Genomic DNA, 17,658 nt, shown 5'->3' on the forward strand with positions numbered 1-17,658 from the left:
TTAACATTCTCCTAAGAACTCCTGTTCAGCCAAAGCAATACTAAAATAGTTTTGAAGCAATCAGAAGTTAGTGACAACATTCTCCTCCCACTTCTGTTTGCAAAAATCTGTGGTAGCTGTTAATCTCCACTAACCACCACATTAAAAAAAGAAAAAAAGAAAAAGAAAAAAAGAAAAGGCAAGGTCATGCAAGCAGATCAAGTTATTGCATCCGTCTGTCCATACAGAAGAAAGTTTCTATCCACCTCAATCTTGGAGCTCAGCTCTGAAGGACAACACCAGCTGCCTGGAACTTGTCCACATGGCCCACACAACATGCAGCAGTTTCCAGAACACTGGAAGGATCTACCTGCATGAAAGGCTGCTATATGGATTCCAGGTCCATAAGAGCAAAGGCAAGAATTGGGGCTGAACTATGGAGTTAGTCCTCACTAATTATTTTTCCCTAGAGACCCAATAACAAAATATAACAGTAAAATTAGTTTTGAGCAAGTGCTTAGACCTCTGGTACTGACTATGTATACCATCTTTAGAAATTCTGCTTCAATCAGTTCTGCTGCTTCAGATAATAAATACCTTGTTTACTGCTGACTGTTTAAGGACCTCTTAATTGTTACTTTAGATATGGATTAGCTATTAAAAATATCTCTGCATATGTGTGAGTGGCTTAGGCTTAAGTTGTCTCACAGAAAAACAGTGAGGATGTTATTAAGCCTAATAATTCATTATTTATGGGAACAAGCTAGAAGCTTAGTCATAAAATTATACCTATGACCTTACAAGAAAAAGAATCCAGTATAATTTTGGCACAGAATGTCTTCGTTTTTATGACAGATGTGCACTGCACCACATTTGTTAAAAAAAACCTTTGGATGAAACAATTGAGATGCGATAAACATTTCTGCACTTTAGCAATATATGTAAATCTGTTAAGGGCTAATGAATCTAGAGGTCTTTAGTACTTCTCTACAAAAACGGAGCGGGTTTCTTTGTTTGTTTCTGTTCTAAATTAACTTTGTCCTCATCAACCAACTGGGCTCGACTTCACTTTGTGCATACCTTTGAATGGCAGACATTTCGTATTATAGGGTTAATAGCAAAGGCTTATTCTTATGAAGGAGCATGCCAAGAACACTGAGAACATAGTTAGGAAAAATTAGTTTCACATGCTTCTCGGTCACCTCAAAAGATCCCTGATCAGCTAGAAGAAACCAAAATGATGCAGCTCCACTGCACAAGAACATCACAGATAGCTATTCTCCATGGTGGCTTATTTACAAATCAGTCTTGCACTATGATTTTTTTCCAGTCTTTTCGGTATCATCTTCACAACATGAAACAGAATCCAAGTGGAACAGAAGCTACAAACAGAATAAATTCAGTACAAATAGAAAAAACCTCAACCAAAGAAAAAACCCCACCGAACACTCTTTCTAATCACAAGGCTAAAGACAGTTGCCACTTACAAAGATTTGACTTTACGGCTTACAGACATGCATTTGTCTCTGAAAAGAGTAACTCCACTGCTTCCAAGAACTACAACCTACATAAGCAGACTACATTAAGATTACAGAAATATTTCTGTATACCACATTAACCACAGCAGTATTGGGGTAACACAACACATTGCCTACATAGTAAGCAACAGCATACTTGGAATCGTAACACAGTAACATGTATTTACATTTTTAAGACACATTTCACTTGCTGTGTTGATATTAAGCTGTCTTTAACATACATACTAATAAAATAGCTCCAAATATTTGCGAAAGGAAAAATCACTCCTAGCCACTGTCACCTAAGAGTCCTATGTCAGAAATAAAAGGGATTGTTGGAACTCACTTTGTTCTCAGAAGCACCATCGCAAAGACACTTATCGCCTTCTAAATGCCTATCTAATTCGAGTGGGGCACATAATCCTCAAGGTTCCTCTTTCTACTGACTACAGGAATCCCAGGCATCTTAGGCAACTACTTACCGCAGGTCTTTAAAGATCACTCAGCTGAGAGGTGAAGTTGTTAGCAGAGAAAGGGCAGTTACACCACATGCAGCTAAAGAACCTACAACTTCTGTTAAAGGTTACATACCTCTTCAGCTGGGTGTGCAACATGGCAACCAATCGTGTTGTTTCTTCCAGTTCTCGGACTAGCTGATTTCTTTTGCTATTCAATTTCAGTCTAAGGGAAAAGAAAAAAGATGATCTAAAACAGCATTTGCAATTTAAAATGAAGAGTAAAGGGAAATTCTATTCCTCCAGTGAAATCCTACTAAAGTTAATGACTGCGTACAACATAAAGGACAGAACTCAGTTAGGATGTGCAGTGCTTACCAACTTCCAAACTCTTAGAATGAAGAACTCAATCCTGAAAACATTCCCAACAACAGAAAATTATGCATCATAATATGAAAGTTTATGCTTCTTAGGATCAGGCCTCACAAGAAGTCTAACAGATTTTGCTTGCCATATGACACTGTGTTCTTATAGTTACTGGGCTAATAAAGAAGTGGCTTTCATTGGCTTTCAGTAAGGCTTATACGATTCAGTTATTAACCATCTCATTATGACTTTACATGAATTAAGGGAATTCAAGAACATCTCACTTTTATTTCACACCTGGACTGTTTGAGGCACAATGTGCAGTTAGGTGCTTGTTCTCTAATTTAACAGGCCTTCAGGCACGAAATCCTTCCCAAGAAACAACTTATTTCTTCAGCACACTTGAACAGAACCATATTCCTAAAAATCACAAATGAAAATGTTCATCTTGCAGCATTGCTAAGAAACATTTGGTCAACCATAGATTTTTCATGCTGGTGAAAATCCTGCAGCTGAGACTCCTAAAATTTTTCCAATACAATAAAACCATAAAGAGACGACATAGAAAATTTATGTAGCCTTGATACTGAGCACGTAGAGGAAATGAAAATAGAGACAGACAAATGAATGCAGTACTCTTATTCCACATAAATTGAAGAGACTGTGACTAAAAATAGCATTGCCATGGGCATCCACATTAATACATCCAGACTGTAAAGCAGCTGTAGGCAGCACCTAATGCAGCATTCATCCTCAGTGTACATTCCTACTGCAACAAAAGCAAAATTAGGGAGGATAGCTCTCATTTCTTTCAGCTAGTTCAGATTCACAGGACAGTCCATCTGTCTCCCACAGTCCTGTCAAGTACCAATTCCTAGAGAAATCCCACACAAGGGTGTTCTGAACAAACTAAAATTTTTTTAAATTTTGAACTTTTATCTGTTGACATTTGCAGGCTCCAGAGAGCAAAGCAACTGCAGCAGCTGGCTGCATATAGGAACAACGGAGTAAGTTATCATTATACAAAGCTATTTAGAGTATTTCTTTCTTTTTCATACAGGATCAATTCGGAGGAATGTGCCCAAACAAGGACTCCCCACTGGAGATTAACAACTGTAGTCAGTTTCTTTTGAAAGATGATTTCAGAAATGGCCTTATTTAAGGCTAAAAGCACAGTGCTGTTAGTAGCCAGCCAGGAGGTACTGCTGCTTGTTCCCGATTACCCCCTCCAACGAGGCAAGCTCTGTCCTACACCCAGCGACCTACCTCTCAGTTAGAGCTTTGCTTTGAGTGTCTCTAGCAGCCTGAAGATCTTCCTCTAAGCGCTTTCTCTCCGTCTCCAGTCTCTCTACCTCTCCTCGACTCCATTTTCTGGGGCTAATAAATCGCATTTCTTTTAAGAGCTCCTCTTTCTCATTAATTAATATTAACCGATCCCGCTCAGAATCCAGCACGCCAGGCCAGGCCTCACTGTCAAGCTTTGCCAGTTGTATTTTCAGGTTTCCTATTCTGCAGGCAAAAGAAAAAAAAAAACAACAATTATTCCAGGAGGAGTGTTGGAGCTGCTGTTCCACGGATGCACAAAGATGCACCATACCAACCACATCTTCCATAACACTGAAGAATCTGAGCACACAGACAACTAATCTCACTTTTATGCCCTCTTTATGGGGGTGTTTAAGAGTGGCTCTGACAGGGGGCCAATATGCAGAATGGGATTTTAACTCATGTTTACTTCCAATGGAAAGCCAAGGCTCTAGCTAACTAGGGGTTTCCATCAGTTAGGGAATAGCATTCAAAATTCCAAATTAAAAAAAAAAAAAGCTGTCAGATACATTCTAGAGGTGTTTCACACACCTTCATGCCCTCGCAGTGCTTAGTGTGGACAGTGTCATGCAGTAAGTATCCAACGTTTACTTGGTTTTATCGAAGACAATTCTACACTCCCTACACTGAATTCAAACAAGCTGGTAAATATCTGATTACTCAATAGTTTAGAAACAAATTCTGATTTTACAGTGCTGAAGTTAATCACATGCATTCACTATTACAATAATACAACCATTGATTCAACACTAAGCTTGATGAAAATATTTAATAGCTAGGCTTCTTCTGGCACAACATGATGTGAGAAGTCAGAGGCACTACAATCTCACCTAAATCCAGAATCACTTATTTGCATGAACACCGAAGTGCATTTTGATATAACATATCGTTCCAGAGTTCAGGAAGAAGTCAACTGCAACACAGATCTGCCTGACAAAGCTGTTGTTAAGTTCCAGAAGAGGATAGCAGAGCTCACAGCGGCTGAGGCAGCAGCTCACCACAACTATCTGCCCATTCCCTGTTTCCCAAGTATCTAAGTTGCTCTAACAATCACCTGCTTTGCAATGCAACAGAGGCAAGCAAAAAAACCTGTGTGGGTCTTGGATGTGATGGATCTACTGAACATAAACTGGGCACAACAAATAGTTATGGTTACTAATCTGGATGATTCTTTCCAGAATATGCTTTATGCTACAGAAGTGCAAAACCTAACAAACTCAGTGTGAAGTGATTCGAGTAACAGAATGCAGACCCGGACAGCAGTAGCTACACAATGGTTGAACAATGGCCGTGAAGAATAAAGCTTTGTCTCCCAAGCTCCACATGCCAAGAGAAACTTAAGCCCTACAGCAGCCTGTAAAATCAAGGTGCAAAAATTAGGCTTGCCCAGACTGATCTGCCTCATCCATTACAGGAGATGAGCTAGAGATTACATTTCTGAAGAGAAGCCTCATTTTTTCTGTCAACCCATCTCCCACAGCAGGTTACTTATTCTAATTAAATGTCCATAATTGTTAGATATTCAACTCAACTAGTTTTATGTTTTCTTAGGAGCTATTCTATTTTTGAGTGCCTGATTAAGTGTAATACTATGCTCCAATGAAGAATTAACAATGGCATTAATTCATAATCCAAGAATTCCTCTGTGCATTTTGAAGGGATATGAGTTTAAGAGGATTGTCTGGCATTAATCTGATCACTTCTGGCATACATTTGCATGGATATGGCTTTTCCACTGGAATTTGTTCTCTATGCACTTCCATGTCTAGCAGTTCTGTTACACTAACCCCAACTTTCACCCTGCTCTGTATATGGTCACTTTTCCTCCTTGTCAGTTTTTCTAGTCCACTAAGACAGTAACATTACAAAAGAAATGCTTTGCAGACTGACATTTGACTGAAAACTTCACCCTTCAGCATCCTCTGACTGAGTCTGGACTACATAACCCATGTGCCATGCCAACTTTGCACTGCAAGGAAATCAGCAGTACTGGGCTGAAGTCACTGCATAGTATTTCTGTGTGGCTACTAGTATAAAAAATAAACAAGGATAAAACTTCAGTTATTAAATGATTTATCATCTGTCATATCAAGTGCTTTTAATTTTTCCCTTTGGGAAAGATACATGAATATCTTTATCTGGTATAAGCATAACACGTAACATTTTTAGTCCTTTTGGAGACCTCATGAAGTACATGCATCTCCAGAAACGTGCATGTTAATATACACATCCCCAGATCACTTCTTCAGAAAAATTCAACTGGAAAGTGCACTCGAAAAAACTGATTTGTGATATATCCACACCACTGTTCCAATGCTTCAACTGACTTTAAAATATTCCAGTTTAGGAGAATACAGAATGTACTTTTTAAAGTCCAGAGTTATCAACAATCACATAGCACCCAAAATGAAATTTTAGCTGCTGAAGGAATTAAAGCATTGCATGGAGAGCAACTGATACACAACTGAGTTAATATATTATGTCTGAAACTGCACAGAACCTGATGACACCTATCCTTCCAGCACTGCTGCAGGAGCTATCTCCTAGGCAAGATGCAGCATTGACATGTATTTCAGCGTAAGTCTATGATTAGTTTCCAAACCTATTAGCCTAAAATTTGTCATTGCAGTCGTCCCTAGTTCCTTCTGTGCATGTTTGACACGATCTACTTTAGGGCTCTCATTGTTTCACTAAGCCATGAAGGAAAAGGACTTCGTGGTAGATGAGGGAACACGCAATTGCACTCTAATTGCTCTGCCTGGAAAAGTTCTAAATACTCCCTTACATCTTGTGGCATTAGTCTGGTCACCTGGCAAAAGCTGTCTACTACTGTCTCTTTTCAAAATCATCCGGACCTTATAAAATACCTAATATGACATCACCTTGATCTGAAAGCCTTAAGTGTTACCTTTCCAGACAAAGCAGAGCTAATAGGACAGAGGTGTTGCTACCATTTTGTTTCCCTTCATAAAACCTGTATGAGTGAACTGCTCTCTCCTTCAGTTCTTGAAACATTTTAATATTCCATTTTGGAGACAGGAGATGCTAACGCATCATAAAGAGTAATCTTCATAGCAGCAGAAGATTCCTTGTTAGTCACTATATCCATAGTACTGTTTCATCTTAAAACCAGTTATGGTGTTTCTTTCTGCAGCTCCTAATGAAGACTTTGCCAAAACGACGGTGCTCTGACAGATGGAGACTTTTTCATTTCAGCATTAATTATTCATTCCCTTTCAGATCAATCTTTCCTCAATGCTTTTTTTAACAATGAAAAAAATCTATATATTATCTAAGAGAGACATGAGGTATTAAACCTTTAAATGTAATGCTGTTGTACGTGCTTCTTCTTTACTTCAAATGAAGTATTAGCCTGCTCTTATAATGTCATTTCTTTGTAAAGAGTATATTCATTTTCTCTTCACATTCATTTTACTCACTTGCTCCTTGGAAAAGATACAGGCTATAGTGAGAGATCTTCATCTCAATCTGAAGATGTAAAGACTGTAAATTAAACTGCAGTCCTGAGAAAAGCTTAAAAGTAAATAATTTTTAACACTGAAACATCCTGTTACACCTGGAGGATTAATAATTTTACTATTATTATTGATTTAAATCATAGAATGATTTTAATCTTATGGCAGATGTTTACCTTGGTTTGGCAAAACAGTCAATTCTGACAAACTTTCCCACAGAAGTTTCAGCTCCTGTCAACAGTGGCTGGTCACACACACCCTTTGACAACTACCACAGATACAGATCAAAATTTATGCTGCTGAGAAACGTGCATGCCAGTATACTAAGATGAGAACACTATGGATATTTTCAGCCTTAAGCCTTGTATCTGAACAGCAACTAGAGAAAAAATTCTTCTCTTTGCAAATATCCCAAGTACTGATTGTTCCACACCTTTAAAGTTACTATTCTGGAATAGGCAAGTCCCTTCAGAGCAGTTAACATCAAGAACGCTACTGCTGATGGCTACACCTCTCAACAAGGACTAGCCCAGCCAAAGTCCACAGAAATAATATTGCTTCATGGTTTTTTTTTCATTTAAGATTGGTATCGATCCATTAAAAAAAAAAAAAAAAGAAAGGATCTCCTAGTAAGCTGAATTAGCTCTTATCTGTACTAAAATAAGATACAGTCTAATTTTGGCAGAAGTTTTTTAAGTAGGTACAATTTTAAAAAGTCTATTCTCCATTCATCTCAGAAAACAACAGTAAAAGCTTACATTTTGTCAGATAAGCAGACAAGCACTAAAACTGTAGTCATTCAACCACGTCTTGGTATGCAAGGTGTGAACGCAATATTCATTCCTTCTTATCTGACCTGAAGCCATGTAAACATTCATTACATTTTGAATAAGGTAAGGAGATGCCTTTCAGTACAGCCTCCTTATTTGGAATGGAATGGGGAAGCATTGGCAATGGGCAGCAAAGCCACTTATGTCCTCACAGGTGTGGCTAAACTGAGTTCTTGATGTATTAGTCACTCAGTAATTTCTAGGATGGATATTTATTTCTTAAATGATAACGTAAGCCCAGAAAACGTGTTGCCTCCCTGGCTCAAAGATCAGTGTATTTATTTAGACTGAAACCCAGAGATACTGCTAAGTGGCATCTTTCCTAGTGGAACACAATTTCAAAATAAGCTGAATGACATTCAAAGGTAAAACAGACCATAGAATTACCTTCTCTTTGCTTCTTCATATCGAAGGCGCAATCTTACTTTCTCAGCCAACTGATTATTGCTGCTGGTAATAAACTAAGACAAAACAAAATCAGTAACTTAGTAATTACTCCTATTTTGACATTTTCTGATGACACTAATGATGCTGCAAGTTACACTTTCTCTTATCAAACTAACTCATCAGTTATCGTAGTTATACCAATCACAGAATGGGAAAATATTTTCCACAAGATTCAGCAGCTCTTTTGCCTCATTCACCACAGTGGAGTTCCTACTGCATGCATCTCAGGCTCCTACTTTCATGCACACACGAGTAGTTTTGAAATCTTAAAGTTCTGTGACATCTTTGGTTTTGGATGAAGTCTTACTTCTGCTGCTAAGTCTTGAAAACAAATGATGTCTTATCATGGCCAAATTGAAGAGCTTTAATCACATGTGAGGCCCTGATTGAAAACGGTCACAAACATTTAAGTAATGGCTCACAAGAGAGGCTTCTGTGATGACTGACATAAAACACAGTGCATTCTAAAGCACTGCTCAAACCCTCGCTGAGGCTGGCAAAAGCCTGCCAATTATGATCTTGAGACTGAAGGCTTACGTAGCACTCGCGACGCATGTTTAATGGCATCAAAATATCAGCATGTATGTTATCATTCTTACTCATTAACATTTACAAGTTGAAAGCAAAATGCACTCTTGTAAGAGAAGAGTTCTCATTAGAGTTTAGTCCATACACAGCTACGGAATGTTTCTTGTCTAGTAGCGTATCACTTATGAAGAGCTTTGGTCACGTGGAAGTTTAAACCAGGAGATCATTATTTCATAGGCACTCACCCGTGCTTGAAACCTTATTATGGTAATATTATGGCAGTGCTATTCCAGTTCAGAGGAATGCTTCCACATGCAATTGGTTTCTCACTTGTTACTTACATTTCCTGAAACATCCGTCTGGGAGCTGACATCCAGATACTGCCTGGGTAACGAAGGGCTTGAGCTTTCTAAGGACACACTGCTGGCCCACAGGTCTGACTGTGATCCTCTGTCATTCACAAAGCTGTCTTTTAACCTGGCTAAACTCTGAAACCATAAAAATTCATCACATGAGCTCACTTTCACTCAAAATACCTTGGCAGCTATATGCCTTGGCTGAAACTCTGACTGTTCACTGCATACAGTCAGACCCTGCAGACACGAGAGCATTAGCACACTCTCATGCCCACATGTTCTCTGCTGGGAGCCTGCTGGAGGACACAGACCAAATGGGCCACTGTTTTTTTAAGGCTTCTGCATATTTGCTCTTTGACAGCAGAGCAGACAAGATCAAGAAACCCTAAGACAACAGCCCATCTCTAACCAAGTGTTCACTACTGTCAGTTATGCTATTTTGTATTTCTTATTTCCAAAATCTGAAGATTAGGGTCACAGTCCAGCCAAAATATAGAACTACTTTAGATTAATAAAAACTAAATGACATGTAAAATCAAAATAATTAATATAAAGTTAAATTTAAGTAATTTAATAGGGACAAAATACTACAAAAGCTGCTTCAGTACCTGAATGAGGTCTTGCTTTTCCTTCTCCCCCGATGTGATGGCCTTCTTGAGAGCTTTCATTTCACTTAAAATGGCTTGTGCTTCATCAAGTTTGTAGCCACCTTGAGTATCAGACATTTTCATGTCAATACTGCGTAGAAATTTGAGAAAACATACAGTAAGCTAACATCTAAAATTAACTGCATTATATAAATCACCCTAGACATACATCTTGACAATCATTTTTAAGAAAACACACTAAGTATGTCAAAAGACAAGCAGTGATGATTGGAGCTCTTTGTTCCTTTTAAGCTACTTCATCAGAAGTACATTAAACATCGAAACTCTGATTTTAGCCACGCAATTGCTTTGATTCTTTAGGGAGGGAAGACATGAGGAAAAAAAAACACCAAAAAAACAGTGTTCAGACAGACTTCTATTAATTACCTTGTTTCTAAACCAGATAAGTTAGCTGTATGCTAACTGCATTATTTTAAGGCACAGACCTCACACACTGATGTAAAGGGTACAAGCTAATCACAAGCCACTTCATCCTTCCCTCTTCTGAAAGGACCATTTACTGAAGTTGGCACTTGAGAAAAAACCATAGGATACTAAATCAGTGACATTACTTAATAATGCCATGTGTGTATTCACAGAGAGACAAGCACCTGAAGCTTGCCCCCACCCCAATTTTTTCTATTTTATCTATTTATCTTTTCCTATCTTTCTCTATTATGACAATAGGCTGTACTGTATACATATTGAAAAATATTGAGTACAACAGAATGAACCAAGATACTATCATGAAGTGTAAAAGTAATTTCCCCATGAAGTCAGTTCTCATCTAGCTAATCACAGACAGACACAGAACTGAAGGAACTAACCCCATGGCTATGAGTCGCTCATGTGCCTAAAGATCTCAGCAGCAACATATCTCAGCTTATGCTCTTCAGGCAGCTATTTGTAAATGTAGAAGGGGAAGTACTACAAGTTACCAAAAGTAAGACCTTCAGATCCAACTTACTTCTTCAGAGTTTGAAATCCATGCTCTTTGTACTGGATTTCTTGCTTCATGTGAGCGACCTCTCTCTTTAGTTTATTGACCTGTAGGAAGTTGGTGCATGTTTAGAACAATACCTGACATGAGTATTTAGGCACAGAAGTATCCATTCAATTCAAATTTTTTTTTTAGTGTAGACAATATTATCTAGACAAATTTCACAGATAATCACTCCATCAGCAACTAACAGCTGAATGCATACTCTCCAGGACATTATCAGTGTCTAGGGATTTATCCAACACCCAGATGCCACATCATTTAATCAGGGGCTCAAGAGAAGCTCCAACCTCATAAGCAGAAAAGGTGAGAAGAAAAAATTGAAAGTCAGGAATGAAACACATGCTGATTTTACTCACTGATGTTTAAAATCTTTCCAGTCATTAAAAAACGTTAAGTATCAGGACCAGAGTTACACTGCAATGATACAAACCATCCTCCAAGATATCAAATTAAAAGGCCTCTCTGCATGAGTAACACAGCAGGCCGATAACACATATTGTAAATCCACTGACCCTACAGCTTGTTTTATATTCTTCCACAGAGGCCAGACTGACCTACTTTACTTCAGTCCTTTCTTCTTCCCAAACCAAGCTCTGCATGAGGGAGCACACTGCCACTGCTAACAATCTGCACTGAGCTCTCCACAAAACAGCTGCCATTCTCTGGAGAGAGCTTGTAGCTCTCTGGTGCTGCAGCACACTGAGGAGAGAGCATGCAGTTAAATGGAGCAAAATGTATTATCAGTATACAAGGAAGTCTAAAGTCTATCAGGAAAACAATTGTTTCAGTCTAAGCCGGTAACATTTGAGAATTCTGATAGTTTATCTCCTAGATAACGAACAGCAAATTAGCTCTTTCAACTACTTTTGAGTCACCTTTCAATGTTTTTCATGAGGTTTGGAAATATTTGAAGTTTGCTTGTGGCAAGTGAAAATCCACTTGCACTTCTTACCCTGGATTTCGTAGTAGCAATCTCTGCTTTGAGGATCTCTGGGTCATACTTGGAACTTGACGATGAGCCAGACAGCACTAGAGCAAAACAAACACTAAATTTAGCAGCTTTACTATCCTCACCTACTCTTCTATCAGCCCCACACTATGAATCTAGTTTACTAGAATCTCTCTTCTCACCTCTCGCATTTCCAAAAGCATTTAGCAGAACTGAAGGGAAACAGCTCCCTTCAACAAGCATAAGGATTTTTTTACACTTTCTAGCTGTATAATAATCCCTGAAAATTCAGAAACAAAGGAACGTGAAGAACAAGAAAGGTGATGCCAGCCTTCTCACAGGCTTGAGGACATAGCCAATCATCCAATGTGTCACACTGGATTAAATCAGTGCCCATTAAGAGCAGAACTCTCTTCTCAGCAGCGGTTAAAACTCTTACGCTTCAGAAAGTACAGAAGTTTCCCAGTGTGCAATGTTGTTAGAAGCAGCTGTAGGCAAGGGAGTTACTTTCATCCTTGCAGCCATCATCTTATGCCATACAAAAACATGGGAAAACATTACTAGTTCTTTGGTTGTATTTTTACAAATTAGCACCACCCTAATGCAATTCAAATTCGTAACTTATTACTTTAATACACCAGTCAGTACTTAGGTGGAGACCAAAAAAATACCAAAAACTTCATTTCAGACATGACAGAACCCTATTCAAATGTTAAGAACCCTTCAATGACAAGGCTACTTAAATACTTTCTGACATCAGGCATAAGATTCACCACCTTTAATATATAACCCAGTGAGAGTGAAGAGACAGCAGGGCAGGGTAGGGGGCTGGTTCTTTGATGTGGCTCCTGAAAACAAAGTTTACAATAGTAAGGATTATGAAAAAAACATTCTTTGCAGGAAATACATCCTCCTCTGGACATTTTCCAGTTCCTAACCAGTAACAGCAAGCAGAATCTTGGCCTTCTATAAACTTCTCTGTACCTTTTTTTTTTAAGCAATAGGCATTGAGGTTTCCTGCTGTGACAGAGAATACAGAGTAGAAAGCAATGTTCTTCATATAGAAATACTCCACCGGTGCTTCCTTTCACTTCACATATTATACAGACTCCTGAGCATCCTAAGACAGTCACTAAACTACCTGGGATGTTAAACTCCAAAGAGGCCTGAGAGTGCTACTCAAGAGCAGCCTTCTGGCCTCGTTTCTGTATTTTGGAAAGGTGGATCAAGGAACAACACAGAATCTCATTTTATCCTCCCCCTGCATTTGTTGAAGGCCATGCTTAAAATCTGTACACCACATCCAGTCACCAGGAAAACCACAGTAATAATGCTCATAATACTATCCTTTAGCAAACGGGTGTTAAACAAGTCTTGCTTAGTTTCAAAAGCAAACACACAAGTAACTTGACACAGCATAACATACCAAAGGGCTTTATTAGGGAAGCAGCTTCAAGCATTTTACTCTCCTAGTGAGATCTGACTGAGAAAATCACTTGACAGTACTCACAGCTGGTCTGAGAGCCCAGTTTGTGCTCCCAAACATCATGCAGCTGCCGGTATTCTTGCTGGGCCAATTCAAGCCTCTGCTGTTTCACTTGATAGATCTCCTTCTGTGCAGCAATTGCCTCTTGGGCCAGGATAAGATAGTCCTTCAGCATATGTTCCTGCTCCCGCCGCCATTGCACACGAGGATCTTCTATCTGTGTGGTTTCTTTAAGAGAAAACAGAAGGAGGCAAGATGAATTAAAAAAACCAGGTCTGTATTGCTGCTTGGACAAGCTCCACCATCTATGACAATATTTTAAAAATGCTTGTGCCCCTTCTCCCAGCAAAAAAGATTGTAATAAGGACACTTACGTTTTCTTTTCAACCCCTTAGGAAGTGACCATTGATTCACAATGCACTGTGATGATCTCTGCTATTCTGACTTGTACAGAATAATACAAGCTGAAATCAACACACAACTCACGACCACATCTGCTGTCGATGGCAACACGATTCAGCCTCTTGAAACGCCCATGCAAGCATATGCCCACACAGACACTAGAAAACTGACATTGAATGCAAGGCTTATCTTTGTTGTACCTGGTTTATAACATTTCTAATGAAATAGCTCTGCTATTTCACTGATAGAAAAATTTTCTGAAAACTTCATTGCCACGTGACTGTAATTGCTTTCATATTATCACATACAACTCTACCTGTCCTGTTTGGCTGCAAGGTGTCTGTTATTAGCAAGAGGCAATAAAGCCTTCACACTCACATTCTATAGGTAAGTACAAAGTATTCCTAAGTCACAGAGCACGTGTGAAAGCACCTCATATTACTTTATATAAACAGCATCTCAGGAGGAGAGTAAACATTTCCCTCACCAAAAGAAAGCACAGCAGTAAATCACTGCAGAATATACGAGGTAGAGTTTGAGATAGATTTTTGTTGGGCAACACAGGCAATGCAGTCATGGATAGCTACATCACCTTCATCTCCGTTACCCCAAAACAACCAATGCATTACTTTTAAGATTTTTAATCAATGAAGAAGCATAAGGGCACAGACGTAGCTTATGTCTGTATACCCTGTGTACCCTAATATCAATACAGCAAATTTGGTATTTGCTTCTATTGTGAAGAAGTGCCCCAAATATTTTCCATTTCTCTTTCAAGGTTATTACATGTTCTTGCTTGGTACAGGTTCCAATGCTCATGTGACTAAGTGCTATAAGCTGTCTGAACTACAGCACATGAATAAGCATACCTAGTCACCACTCCATGAATAATGAATGAATAGCTGCTTGAAACTATCAGAGGGAATCTAATATGCATATCTTAAGAGCCTCTTTAAATATGTAGTTAGAGCAGTCACAGTGGAAGCTAGGAGCAATTCTTCAGTGAGTCAGACATAACACTAACACTGCAATTTGCAGGACTTAGGCAAGACAACATTTTGACAATAACCCTAGAAGCAGAAATCAAAATGAAGAATTCTACACAAAGGATGGACACTCAACGACATTTTCACAAGCTTGTCCATGGAGGGGAAAATTAACAGGACATCTCAACAACACAGCACTTCAAATGACATAGCACAGTCTAAACAAAAGCTGCAAAAGGTGGTTAGAGGAACAAAAAACCCCAAAACTTTCAGGAAACTAACACTATAGCTCATAGAATTGTTTCAGCAAAACATTGTTACAGATCCTGCTAGCAAGCAGGATTTTTTACTCATTTTGAATACTGAAGAGATACCTGGAAAAAAAAATGCTTCAAAATAACTTGAGGAAAAAAAACAACTGCTTTTATCAGTCGAATGTGTTAGCATTATCCCAAGAGGGAGGCTGTGGTCTTGCTTAGAGAAAGAAAAGGAAAAGTCAGGGAGACACAGGAACATATCAGCAGTAGGAGTCTCAAAATCACATACTCCTGTCTCTGTACTTGCCCACAAAAAACACATTTTCCAAATAGTCATTACATACATCTTGAAATGGAGTAACTCCCTTGTCTCCATAGTTAAGCAGAAGGTGAAGCCTGCTGCAAGTTACTTGGAGATGCCTGGATATCTCAATCCTGATGGGCAGCTTCCCCAGATCAGACTGCATCAATGATCATCAGGAACCACAAGGCAGGCCTCTTTATTTCAAGCTTAACAAATATGTTGGCAAAGTATCCATGAGTCTTCAGAACTCATTCAAGACGCATGATCCTGAGTCTACCTGTACCTGTGGCTTCTTCAAGCTTTGATAATGTCCAGTTTTTCCCTTGAACTAGCAGCCTGTTCTTCCTGTAATTACAAGAAGGGCAGTGGAAGTTGCTGCAGGGAAATCCCTCCTTATAAGCCACCTGGATGAAGACTGTTCAAGTCTTCCACTCCTCCTGCATCTCTCAGAAAGCCAGCAGCTTAACTCAGTACATGGTCCAGCCTGCCTGATACAAGGACCACATGCACACACAAAAATAAGTACAGTACTGTTCATCGCAACAGCAAGGGCAGGAAGCAGAGAAGAAAACTCTAGCTTGTCTGGATCTATGTGCTACATGTCTGTGTGTTCTTCCACACCTTACTCCTAAGCTGACACTGCCACAGCTCTCTGCTCACACACAGTAATGTCCATGCAACTCCACAATGAGCCATCCAAGAGAAAGTGCTGCCCAAAGGCACATGCCATCAGACAAAGCAAATGCTTGGCACCCAGCTCAGAGAGGATGGAAATCCTGAAATGGCTTTAATCCCATTTTTCCAAATATTCACCTCTTCTTTCTTAATAATCACTAAATGTATCCCTCAGTGGTAGCATCAAGATTTGTTATCCTGTTCTGAAAAGCCATCCACGAGCATGGTGGCCAAGAGCTCTTAGCTTGCTCTCAGCTAACAAGAAATGCAAAATACAGTTGTAAGTCAGATGCAAGAGCTACAGAAGTAAAGGTCATTATATCATGGGATGCCTTGTGAATTTTTAATTTAGTGTTGATCTTGTCATAAACAAGTCTTCATATTTGAAGAATGTAACCTCAATATTCTTGTATCTGTAACTAAAAAGAATCTTTTCTTTGGACAAATCAAATTCCAAAGAAGTTCTATGAGGATCTGAGATACCCAAGGCTATGCACCAATACTGTCTTAGAAATATTCTGAATACTCAATTTAATTACATTTATTTTGCCACTGAGGGAGGGCTAGGAGTCTTCTCCATTTCACTTTAAAGGGTTCCTAGCTTTCGATTTAAACTTAGATCTGTCCTTGAGCTTGTTTCTGATAATTAGGCTCAAATATATCAGTTCTAAAGCAAGAACCAATATGCCTCCATCCCCTGCTGCTCCTTCCTGCACAGGCCGAGCCTTAGAGAGGAGTAAGGTTTTGGACACTCTCCAGAGACTATTTGACACAAACCACAAAGATGTGCCTCTTGATTAACTGAAGGTAAGAGGATATGGTTTGCTTTATCATGATTTGGATTAGAGCTGGCTTAAGAAATACGGTAATGATTTTGTTTCCATTCATCTTAACCTTTTAAATGAAGCTCTAGTTCAAGTACTGCAGCCTCTGGCATCTTCGAGAAGTGGAACTTTAACAGCAACTGCTGTTAAGCAGGTGTCAGCATCATTTGAAGCTGTAACTGCACACCCTTGAAGCTTGTGGTTTCGAGTAGCGTGGGTCAGGGATAACTGTCCTGGATTGACCACACAGAACTCAAACCTGCAGCATAATCTTTATGCATTCACAGTGAAGTCAACTCAAACGCACAGAATAGATCTTCCTCCGTTTGTCCTAACGACATACTGAAGCTTGTTACCTGCAACACTCAAGAGGTCTAACAGGTATTTAAAAGCATGTAGATATTGTGCTACTGGGATGACATAAGTTTTAAATAAAAAAATTTGTGTCACTATTAGATCTGAAGATGCTTAAACTTTGTATTGCAGGCCGTACTTAGGGCTTTTTGAGAATACACTTGTTCCATCTTACAGTTTTAATACTCTGAAGTTGGTATAACCTGGAATACGCAGTCTCAGGCAAGATGGAAATGTGGCCCCCCAGGAAAGGAAGGGAGAGTAAAAAATAGCTAAGACACAAGGTGGACCTCCATAATTTTAGTTAAAAGATCTTTCTTGTAGCTTGCTTAAAAAACAGAACACCAAAACCTGAGGTTCTCAGTTGGCAGATTTTTATTTATTTTTAAACATTTTTAATGTCAAGATACATCTGTGTTTTGCTTTTTTTTTTTTAGAAGTTTCTCTTCTCGTTAGTTACAATAATCTACATTTGAAAGGGACTGTGCAGG

General features: G+C 39.0%; 1 protein-coding gene across 1 annotated transcript in view; it reads right to left on the minus strand.

Annotated features, from left to right (window-relative positions):
• Positions 1–17,658, minus strand: part of WWC1 (WW and C2 domain containing 1) — a 62,159-nt gene that overhangs the window by 16,854 nt on the left and 27,647 nt on the right. The window contains exons 3-10 of the mRNA XM_048960713.1: positions 13,390–13,593; positions 11,883–11,959; positions 10,895–10,974; positions 9,889–10,018; positions 9,266–9,412; positions 8,337–8,410; positions 3,584–3,826; positions 2,088–2,177 (exon numbers count right to left, since the gene is read on the minus strand). Coding sequence (XP_048816670.1) covers positions 2,088–2,177; positions 3,584–3,826; positions 8,337–8,410; positions 9,266–9,412; positions 9,889–10,018; positions 10,895–10,974; positions 11,883–11,959; positions 13,390–13,593 — 1,045 coding nt within the window. The remainder of the gene's footprint in view (positions 1–2,087; positions 2,178–3,583; positions 3,827–8,336; positions 8,411–9,265; positions 9,413–9,888; positions 10,019–10,894; positions 10,975–11,882; positions 11,960–13,389; positions 13,594–17,658) is intronic.

This window comes from Lagopus muta, chromosome 14 (genome assembly GCF_023343835.1).
Source record: "Lagopus muta isolate bLagMut1 chromosome 14, bLagMut1 primary, whole genome shotgun sequence".
NCBI lineage: Eukaryota > Metazoa > Chordata > Aves > Galliformes > Phasianidae > Lagopus > Lagopus muta.